The sequence below is a fragment of the Petromyzon marinus genome, chromosome 46, assembly GCF_048934315.1.
Source record: "Petromyzon marinus isolate PM22_M1 ecotype Great Lakes invasive population chromosome 46, UKy_Petmar_22M1.pri1.0, whole genome shotgun sequence".
Classification (NCBI taxonomy): Eukaryota; Metazoa; Chordata; class Hyperoartia; order Petromyzontiformes; family Petromyzontidae; genus Petromyzon; species Petromyzon marinus.
In genome coordinates this window covers 12,815,453-12,826,655 of record NC_133712.1, presented here as the reverse complement: position 1 = coordinate 12,826,655, position 11,203 = coordinate 12,815,453, and the positions used below count along the sequence as shown (strand labels likewise).

At 51.8% G+C, this 11,203-nt stretch overlaps 1 protein-coding gene across 3 annotated transcripts in view; it reads right to left on the bottom strand.

The window, feature by feature from the left end:
* Positions 1 to 11,203, bottom strand: part of LOC116952224 (transmembrane and coiled-coil domains protein 2-like) — a 72,346-nt gene that overhangs the window by 4,806 nt on the left and 56,337 nt on the right. For all 3 annotated transcript variants that reach the window (XM_032971385.2, XM_076074189.1, XM_076074190.1), the window contains 5 exons: positions 3,845 to 4,141; positions 2,529 to 2,855; positions 1,688 to 1,826; positions 774 to 1,152; positions 74 to 209 (listed from right to left, as the gene is read on the bottom strand). In XM_032971385.2, the coding sequence (XP_032827276.2) occupies positions 74 to 209; positions 774 to 1,152; positions 1,688 to 1,826; positions 2,529 to 2,855; positions 3,845 to 4,141 (1,278 nt within the window). The remainder of the gene's footprint in view (positions 1 to 73; positions 210 to 773; positions 1,153 to 1,687; positions 1,827 to 2,528; positions 2,856 to 3,844; positions 4,142 to 11,203) is intronic.

The window sequence follows — 11,203 nt, the reverse complement described above, 5'->3', positions numbered from 1 at the left end:
GGGTGAGAGGCGACCGTCGTAGGTTGGCGTCGATTGAGTGAGCGAGCGAGCGAGCTGGTGATGGGGATCTCACCTGCGTGTCTCGTGCTCGCTCGTAGGCCTGGTACGCCACCTTCTCCTCCATGCTCACCAGCTCCTGCCTCAGGTTCATCATCTCGTTCTGGTGGAGCTCCGTCAGGTCGTTGAGCTGCTCCTCCAGACGCTCAAACCTGCGGCCGCCCACGACAAAATGCGCCCCGCGATTAAAACTACACCGCCCAACGTCTCATCAGCTACAATCGATTCTTACAATCACGGTGTAACAGGCACAGAATTTTGTGCACGACAGCAGATAACTTACAATTTTATACACCGTGAACATTTGACCTTGGGGCTCATGGAAGATATGAGACAGATGGCACAGGTGAGAAACAGTACAGACCAGTGTTTCTCAACTGCAGTCCTCGCTACTGGCCATGGGTGTAGGGGGCGACGGTCATTTTTGTTAAAGGGGCCCCAAATAATTTACCCCAAAAAAGTAGTCGATTATAATTTTATATCAATGAATCGAATGTTCGTTTCCGCTCTATACATTTCGTTTTCTCCTGACAATGCCACATCAGCACACTTGCAATGTAACATGGTGACCGAACACAAAAACTGGTTTCTCAACAAATGACTCGAATTGGGAAAATACAGCAAATACAGGGCCACGTGAACCGGACAAACGCACGTTCCCAAGATATAATTTCGAGCGATTGATCTCTGGGCCTCGCCGCGTCGTCGTTTCTCACTTGAAGTGCTCCTCGTGCAGGGCCTGATTGATGAGCGCGTAGTCATGCTGCCTCTGGCTCTTCAGCTCGCCCAGCGCCTCCTCCAGCCTGCACTGCGCGTCCCGGATCTCCCGCAGTTCCTCCAGGATCGCCTCCAGCCCCGCCGAGCCCAGCTGCAGCTGCGCCGCCGCTCCACCTCCTCCGCCTACCGCCGCCAACGTCCCTTCCGACGGCCCCCAGCCGCCACCCCCAACGGACAACAACGGTCCCCCTGGACGGGGGCTGCCGGGTCCCCCGGGACCCGACGTGCTGTTGCCCCCCCCACCGGAGTCGGACGTAGAGCTGGAGCTGTCCTCGTCGTCGCTACCGAAGAGGCGCGGGGACGAGTGGTGGGCGTCACCTGCGAGGGATTGCGAGGGCTCGTTAGAGGCGACGACGTCATTATTCGTGGAGCGCCTCCGATTAGCGCGGTTGACTACGTTCGGCGCGACTACGTCAACAATCTGTCGACTCCCCCGCCTCGCGATTCAAAGAACCATCGCGATTAAGGGGGGGGGGGTCGTGATTTTGTGTCAAGAATCGCTTTGTGCCTGTATCGTTTTTGTGCTGCATTGTTCTCCGCGGTGACCCGTAGGCTGCCTCGTACATTACTTGATGTTCGTTTCATTAAGCTAACGATAACATTTGTATATAATTAGCACAAATCGTAACTGATAAGACTTCTACGCACGGACACACACGCACGATTCGGTATACCAAGTGAACGTACGAATCGTTTTTCGAACCAAGAATCACTCCTGCTCACCCCGCTCACCGCTCGACGCATCGGTTCACCATTGCGTGCGTTGCGCGTGTCCGGCATCGCGTTCGTACGCCGTGTGCGCACGCGCGCTGCGTACACGCGTAGTGTTTTGCACGTGTGCACGCATGCGTACCGGACACAGCGGAGTCATCTGCGCCACCGCCACCCTCTTCCAGGGCGTTGAGGTTGTCGGCGCTGCCGAACTTGCTGCGGATGAGCGTCGCGAACTCCCGCGGCTTCGATACCACAGCGCCCGCCGCGCTGTGCGTCACCTACACCGACGGAGAGCGAGCGGGACGAAGCGATAAAGAGTCGAGCAGACGGATGCGCGCGCGCTCGTTACGGCCCCCGTTGTCGATGCACCGCCGGACGAGGGCTTTCCAACGCCGCCCGGGTCGTGGGAGTTATTCGAGTGAATTTCACCACATGGATCAGGGGCGGGTTGGTGAAGGCAGGGAGCATATATGTGGCAGCATGGAGGTACACGGCAACCATGGATGTTTCTGCACTGCCCTCTACCAGCCACAACGTAGTCCCACAAACCTAGAATAATCCAATGAGCGCAGTCCTAATTTAGTCTTGGTCTATTTGACGGCAACCTGTGAAATTTTAGTCACGTCCCAAGTCTGTGGATTTCATTTGGCCATGAAAATTTATCTGACTAAATAAACACGGTCCAGTGTTAACTTAGCATTTAATAAACATTTTAATGGAAAATCGCTGACTAAATTAAACCCACAGACTTGAGACTTGGCTAAAATTCTAAAGGATGCAGTCCACTTGAATCGGACTAAACAGACTAAATTATGGCGACTAAACTAGCACTGTTGGTGGTCATGATCCAAGCAGTGCGAGCCCCGAACACACAGACACACATGCGCACGTACACACGCACGTACACACACACCGCACCAACAGCAGCCCGTGACCTCCACCTCCCAACGACCCCCCTCCTCCCTCGACCCCACACGCACCTGGGAGAGACCCGAAAGGCCCCCGCGGACGCTGTCCACGACGCCCTCGCTGAAGCCGCTGATGCCGGCGCGCACGCTCGTCGAGACGCCCCTCAGGCCCTGCGTCACGCCGCCCAGGACGCCCTTGGCCGGGCGGCCGCCGAGGCCGGCGCCCCCGAGGCCGGCGCCCCCCGGCCCGGCGCCGTTGAGCTCCACGTCGCGCAGGCGCCGCCGGTAGCCCTCCAGCTTGCGCTGCAGCTGCGCGATTGCCGCCGCCGACTTCTGGTTCTTCTTCTCGAAGACGTTCTTGATGCGCCCCACCTGCTGCCGGTCGGCGTTGTTCGCGAGCTGTGTGGATTGTGCGGAGGTTGGGGAGGGGTCACGAAGAGTTAGTTGGTCAACGTCGAAGGTTTGTCGAGGTTAAAAGTTGAGTTAGTCCCAAGTCAAGGTCATCATCGTCAGGCAGCGTTGTGTTACAGTACGTGCTGTCAACGCGAGTTTCATCCACCCCCTACAATATTTTGCCGCCTTCCCTTACGCTGTTCTTGTAAGATTCCATTGTGCCAAGTCTCTGTCTACAATGTCTCGCCCATTCATCTGATCTCAGCTCTTCCTCTTCTCCATCTTCCAGAGTCAGACTCCGTTGCATCAGTTTTCATCATAACCTCGTTGCGGTATCCATAGTCAAGCTCACATGTTATTTAGTCCAGGAAAAAGGATAGTCAAGGGTCAAAATGTATTTGATAAAAACATTAGGGAGTCCAGAACTAAATGACTAAAGCAAGTCTACTCTGCCCTGTATACAGAGAAGACCCCTTTGAGTTGTGAGCAATGGAGCAGGAGAAAAAACTACACTCAATAACAACCTCCAGCCAGCAGATGGCGGTACAGCACATCGTTAATCTAACCGGGTGGGTGACCATGAAGAGTTACACATTAAATAATGCAGCAATGCTGTGGGCCCCCTGGAAAATATGGGTTCAGGCCACGCTTAGGAAGTGCCAAGGATTCCAGGAATTGGAAAACTCGGGGAACCAGAGCCATGTCCCATCATCACTGGTCAACAAACATATGACTTCTATAGAACCAATTTATTTGGCGTTTGATGCATCCTCATATGCGAGTCTTGTGGTCTCTACGCAAGTCATTGGTGACCAGGCTGAGACCATCAACTCACGGTTGGGATGGTTGAAATCCATACTCAAACCCAGAATGCTCATTGGCAGTGACCAGCTGAATGCTTCGACAAGGGCCATGACGAATCCCCAATCGACTATCTCCCAAAAAAACTCCCCCCCCCCAAATTATAGTCAGAACGTCGTGCGCGCGCGCATCACCTTTAGGTACTCGGCGACGTTCTCATCGCGCACCGCCTGCTCCACCTTGATCTGCTCCGTGGTCTTGAGGATCTTCTGCGACAGGTGCTCGATGGCCGCCCTGGTTCGCTGGGGGTCTGGCGATCCGCCGGGGCCGCTCGCCAGCCCCCCCGCAATCCCAATCCCGCCGCCGCCGCTGATGATAACGAGCCCGCCGGCATCGGCCACGCCGTCCAGGCTGATGTTGCTCTCCGAGCTTCCATAGCCGGGACCGAGGCTGCAGGGAGGAGCCAGGCCGGAACCGTCCGGACGATCAAACTACAAGGGTGGACGCACACACACGCAGACACACACACGCAGACACGTACACAGACACCAAGGGCCCCATTGTTAGCCGGGTAGACGGTTAAGACAAGCGCTGTTGTTAATTATAGTGAGCACCCGCGAATGTGCTGTACTCTCGCCGTTGCTGCAATCCTTCGTAGCTACCCCACGCGTGGTGGAATCCTGCAAGGACGGCTCTTGGAGGGCCTGGGAGTCGAACTTTGCTACAGTTCTGGCATTTAGCAAAATGAAATAAGTGACAGAGATGTGGGGTGGCAACAGCAGCGATAGTGACGACAAAAAAACTACGCAAATTACGTAATTTGTAAAAAATAAAATTTTGCCACTTCCTTTAAAAATACTGATGACCTCTCGACTTTGACTTGGCTACTGTATTTACCACGCATCTCCTTTGCCATTGGGATATTGTCATCCGATTGGGCTCTCACCAAGTAATACAATATTGGCAAAAGAGACTGATTAATAGCTCTGCGACGTTTTAGGGTCGTGTCGGGTTTAATTCCCAAAACATCAAAAACCTCTATTATGGACGATGTCCAACGTTTTGTTCCACGTGCTGGGAACTTCTTCAGCAACCGATTAAGAATCACTTAAGAGTACATGGCGGGTTGCTGCGGTGAGTATTGGCCCAAACACCGACCCCCGTCCGTCTGCCTTTCCGCAGGCATACGTTGGTTTTCGCACAGACACGTCGCCACAACAGCCAATCGTCATAGGAGGAATCATTGGACTTGGCGAGGTGACGATGGTGCTGGTATCCCACCTCCGATTAGCACGGTTGGCTACGTACAGCGCGAGAGACGTTCAACATACATACATCAGAATCGGACACCATTACACAAGTGAGGATTTGTGATAAAAGCAATGAAGTTCGCGTTGGTGGGCCAATGCGGCGCCAACCCATTTCCCCTACAAAAATTATACTCAACCTACTTGTGATTCTATTCATTGCGATTTCATCAACAATAGATACATTTTGCCATCTTCGTTCTCACTCTAGCTACGGTTATCTTGATTTCGCTTGTACAGTTCTGCTCGCCTAATTAGCCGACACGCAACATCATTTGCAAATTCAATGCAGGAACTGTGAAGTCTCACACCCGACTTGACACGTGCATCATAGAGCTTGAGAATGGAATTTACATTGGTGCATAGAGCCATCGTTACATGCATGCTAACCAAACCCTGTATAGCAATACAGACTGTTTAGGCTATGGTTGTAAGCGAACACCGATTAAGGCGGGCAGGGCACACAACGGATTGGTGTGGCCTGAACCCACGTCCGCCCACCGTCCGATCCTATCAAGGGCAGACCCGGCACCGGGCTCGAACATCACTCAACACCGACGTTAGCCGGGGCCACCGTTATTTTAGCCCAGTGGGCTAACCACCAACACCCACGACTCCCCAAACTGCTCAGTACACACGCACTCACACGCCATCGACGACAAACAAGCCGCCCACAAAACCACTCGCGCTTCGCCTGCGCTCTCGCGCTTGGGCGTGCATCGCTACCGAAAAACAAAATGTTTTAAAACAAATGGGCAGGTTGGTTGGCGGGCGGGCAGGCGGGCAGGCGGGCGAGCGAGCGAGCCACCAGACGGTCGGGCGCTCGGTCGGGCGCTCGGTGCCTGTTCTCCGTTAGGACTCGATTCGCCGCTGCCGCACGCCGCGCGTAAACACACGATCCCTGTCCGCGATACGGGCCCCGTGAAACCGCAGCACGGCGGGAGCAGTCGGACAGACGGACTTGTAACATAAACAATGACGGGCGGCCAAAAAACGCCTGATTGGCCTTTGCCCATTTTTTTTATGTAACGCTCGCCCCGCTTGCCCCTCTGACCGTTCCTTCATATTTCCCCATTAATTTGCTGTTGCACAAAAAAGGAGGAATCAAGCTGTTTGTTTATTAATTTGTTGCCCAATTCGCTTGTGCAGCCGCGGCAAAACGCGTGCGAATCGGCCAGTGGCGGGATTGATGTCGAAACATAAAAATGCTACGCCTGCACGTAGTCCCTGATGAAATCCAACACTTCTCTAGCGCTGCTGAGCGTTTTACAGCGCGCCACCCAACAGCGCTGAAAGGACGTGGCCGGTTTTGATTTCGTGGAGGAAAGACGAGGATGAACATTCAACCCATGTCAGACAATGGTTTATACTGAACCGCATCAGTCTGAACATCCCAGGGCAGATGTGGCCATCTCCCTCCTATACAGTGGACAATTAAAGAGTAGCCCACCAATCTCCGACTGTGAACCAACATAGTAATGCCACTGCTCCCTACGATCGAGTCAGCAGCAGCATTTCAAAATATGAGCATCGTGCCGATCAACTCCCCACCATATGAAAGAAGTGTACATTTCAGTATATGGGTATCCATGCGAGTCATTGCATCTCTAAAGGAATCTCAATGGGAATTCCATGGGAATCTATAACAGCGCCTTGAGATCCTTGATGAAAAGCGCTCTATGAATGGAAGTGTTGTTATTATTATAACTCAAACCATGGACCACATAGCAAGCCACTGTCCACTTCGATCATTCGCTGGCAACACACGTCATATATTCACCAGACGACTCTTGAAGCCATTCTGCTGGCTCACCTCACCGACCCTGACACAAAAGGCCAGCGGTAGGGATCGTATCGACCGTGCCCGGACGCCCTCGGGACGCCAACGCCGCCATCGCCAAATTTAGGGTGTGAATCTGAGCGGCTGCGTCGGCGGAGAAAGGGGCGGCAAGGAATGGCGTGGCTCGCTGTGCCACCACGGGCACCTGGCAGTGCCGCTCTCCAAGCCTTCGCTTTAACGATTACTCACTCGCTAACGAGGGCCCTTCCCATCATTACGCACGTCCGCCGTGGGATGTGGTCACATTTATACGCTTTGTAAAATCCCAAATGGCGCGTGTCTTTTGTGCGTGTACCTGTGTGTGTACGGTGTGCACGCAGTGTATACTCGTGTACACACACTGTCTACGGAATCGGCCAAGGAATGGAACGTGTCTGGGTAGGACGTCCACCGGGGAGATGGAGTGGTTAAAATCATATTAGTGTGCAGGCGCTAATGGATTATTACATTGCTAGATCGTAAGAGATGGCGGTGGCTTGGGGAGGCCCTTGTCCAGCAGTGGATTGACCATGGTTGTTGACGACTGTGCCATATGTAATCACACGCATGTATTAAATGTACAACAGCCTTTTTGTCAGTCTCATGCTGGAAAAAGCACCCCACCCCATAATGTGTCAGTCACAAGGGGCTTGTTTGACCACACTTCACCATGGTCGTCAGTGCGGGCTGGTGAAGCGGGCACCCAGAACCGATTCAAACACTGCTGCCCACTTGTTCGCCGAGCCTTCAAAGTCAGGTGGCCAGGTTCCTAGCAAACCACCTCTCCACCCCGTGCTTAGATGTACCCAGAAAAATGTGCAACAACTTGCTTGTGGTCCATTCAGTGATGACAGAGAATTATATATATATTTTTAAAAACGTGTTGAATAACGTTTATGAATCGTTATACTAACAGTGAGAGTGGATGAGTCAGTCAAGAGGCCACCTTGAGGAAGGATGAGTCACCAATTTTGTTTTTATTAACAATTGGCACAAGTTGTTTTTCTTCTGCAGAACGGCACACTTGTTAGACATGTAAGCAAAAGGCACAATTGTGCCTTGGAGGATATATCTCTGACAAAGACATCTGTGTGATACGCGAGTGTTCTCCACCGCTATGGGTTTGTATCCCCCCAGGCACTCCAATAGGGGAATTGGCCAAACATTCCAACATATCGCAGCCCTCTTGAAGACGAGTCTTGAGACTCGGCGAGACTTTCCCGGGTAAAAAAAAAAAACATTAAACAAGAAAAACCTACATCGTGCAATATATTCGTGTACATCATCCAGACTCACAATTACCACCGCCACGATTATTGCAACGCCCGCGAAAGGCACCGCTGACGTACGGACACCGCCCCAGCGAGCACAAAGACCGCTCGCAACGCATCGCGTCCTCACACGTCACTCCCGCCGCCGCTGTCGCCACCACCCCCGCCTGTCGTGTCACTATCACGCAGTGACACTCAGCGGTTGCACACACACACACACAAGGGCAGACGCGCATGCGGCATGCGGCCAGCAGCGTTCGCTTCCTGGCTCGCGAAGCAGTTGAAGCCTAAACGTCCCCGTTCGCCTGTCACTCATCGGCCCCCCAAAAAACCACATCCCCCTCTAGCCAACCCCTCTCTGCCACGAATCCCGACAGCCCCTTCACTACGCTAGTCAGACACTCGTACAATAGAGTTCATTGTGACCAAGACAGCTGTTCCGTCGCTGTCACTGCGTGGTGTTGCACGATGGTATTTCGGGCAACAGGCAATGGTGCGATGGAGGCGCGGGTGCCGTCGCGAGACCGATCGGCGAGGGACTGCGTCGGCATGTCCAGATCAGTATCCTCAACTAATTTGCAGCTAGCGTTAAAATTGCATCCGTTGAAATAAAATTCTTACGCACATTTAGGCTCAGAAGTCTACGAACCGATCCCTTACATTGTGAAAATTATTTGAATTGGCATGACTACCATCATCGTGATGACTGTCATTGGTCAACCAGATGAGAATTAACTCACACTAAGAGTCAGTTTTGAAAGAGAAATCCATTAGTGCGAAGGAAGATTTGATGTTATTAATTCTCAGTCTTGAGAATTAATAAGATCGCCGGGTAGGAGGAGGAGGGGGGGTGAATCATTATCCGTATACTCATTCAATCAACAAGTGACATCACAGGAAATTACATCACTTCACCCCATCATCGCTCGAGGCTTCCCTCGCTTTGCAGCAGAGGCACTTTTGGGGGACATCGTAGTGAACCAGCGTTTCGAACAGGTGACAATTTAGCGTGGCAATCTCCGTGTCGCACTGTGTCGCTCGGCGAAAATCTCCAAACCGGTGGAAGAGGCTCGGGACAAGCCACGCTCTCCAGTTGATGAAAATCCCCATCGACCAAAATAAATGAGCACGACCTGAAACTAAATATCAAACGATGCTTGCCAAGATGAATTATGGAATCTGGGCCATAGGGCATGGCAGGCGATACACCCCACAATGCTATCCATGCCTTGCGTCAACATGGCAGACCATACAGCCTTGGGAGAAAGCTACAATGTGGCCTCTTTATCCACGAAAAAACCCACTTAGCCTGTGGCATACGCAGACACGCACCGGGCATGGGTTGACAGGTGGCTGGGTCAGTTTAACACGTAGGCTTTCGCGACCAATATCATCCATAATATAGTTTTTTTGGGTTAGATCGCATAAACATAAATGTGTCGTTAAACCGTTAAACAAATCTGGCTGTCGCCTGATGAAGCTAGTTGTAATTACTGGCGAAACGTCGTACTCAGATTGTAAATGTTGTGGCTTGGCTCTCCAACACACCGGTGTGCTGTACTAGTGACGAATTGGCATGCTCTGTTTACGTGACAATGCTTACTAGTTGACTGTGTCGGATGGTGGCGGGTTTAACGATACATTTATATAATTACGCGCTCTAACCTCGATAAAGGTTGCTGGATGTACATAGACAAGGTCAATGTCACACGTTATGATGCATTGACTGAAATCAATTTTGCTCACGATACACACATTTAACCATGACTCAATTCGTACCGTTCGGATATAATTGGTTCACCAAATATCTCCAGCCACTCGCGGTGTTAGATTGACCTCCATGCGGCTGCGAATCGTGACCATTAATCATAAGAAATCATCGAATTGCAAGGCAGGCTCAGCGATAAGCGCAGTACAAAAAACCCGTAAAATATTTACACGAGAACAAAAACAACAACGCCATGATAACAGGCAAGCGCAGCGGTAACATTTGATGCGTATTCTTTGGAGAGCAAGGCGAGGGGGGGGGTTAGAGGAGTCGGCGTAAACGAGTTCATTTATTTATGACGGGGCGCGAGCCCGTCGAAATGGCACAACAACGTTAAGGGAGCGCCCTCGTGAGAAAAAGGGGGAGTTGGAGGGGAGTTGAGAGAGCGGCGAAGGGTTAACGGGAACATTTCACCGGTTTGGCAAGAACCGCGGCTCAGCCCTGCCGATGACAAATACAACGCTTGGCATACACATTCTTCAATCGCTCGACTCGCTCCGCCGTCAAAACCGTGCGCTGCCCCCCCCCCCCCCCCCCGCGAACTCTGCCGCAAACTCAATAAAAACGCGAACTCAAAACGTCTACTGTCCTCCCAGTAGTAAGAGTGGCTGGCCGGAGGTGTTAATAGTTAACTCGAGTTGTCAATCGCAGGGGTCTCTAAAAGGCGCCAAAAGCGCACCGCATATTGCCGTCTGGAGAATATTACGTCTGTCTGCGAAAAACGTTTTATTCCTGCAAATTAGACGGATAAAAAAAATACCGCACAAACCGATCATGATCAGACTTACCACACTGCTGAGCAATGCAGTGACCCAATCTGCATTTTTGGGGCAAGATTGGCAACGATATACTTTTTAAAAAGGGTTTTTAGGTTGTTATTTTATTCAACTTAATGTTTTTCTGAGCACCAGCGTCACTGGTAATCATGCGCGTGGGTGTAAGCTTTCACATGCCAATGTGTGCGTTCATGTGCATTTGCCCGTTTCCGCCCCCACATATTAAGGAGTATTAAGAAACACATCGGTCGAATACCCTAACAAAATGTAGACTCCTTTAATGGAATGGCTATCCCGGCTTGAAATATTTTACAGGCCGCTAAACCAGGCCTGGCTCCAGCAGAGCTGTTGAAGGGGCGCCATGGTGGCGAGATGTTAAATACCTCACCTGGTATACATGAGGTCGTGGGTTCGATCCCGACCCCGACACCTGTATAATTTGAGTTTGCATGTCTCCGTGGACGTGTGGATTTTTCTCCGGGTGCTCCGGTTTTCACCTCCACAATTTACAAACATGCGTGAAGAGAACATAAGCCACTTCGTTGAGCTATCATCTGCGGCCAGGTCGCTTCTGAAAAAGAGCTTCATAGATCAGTGGGCCTTACCTGGTAA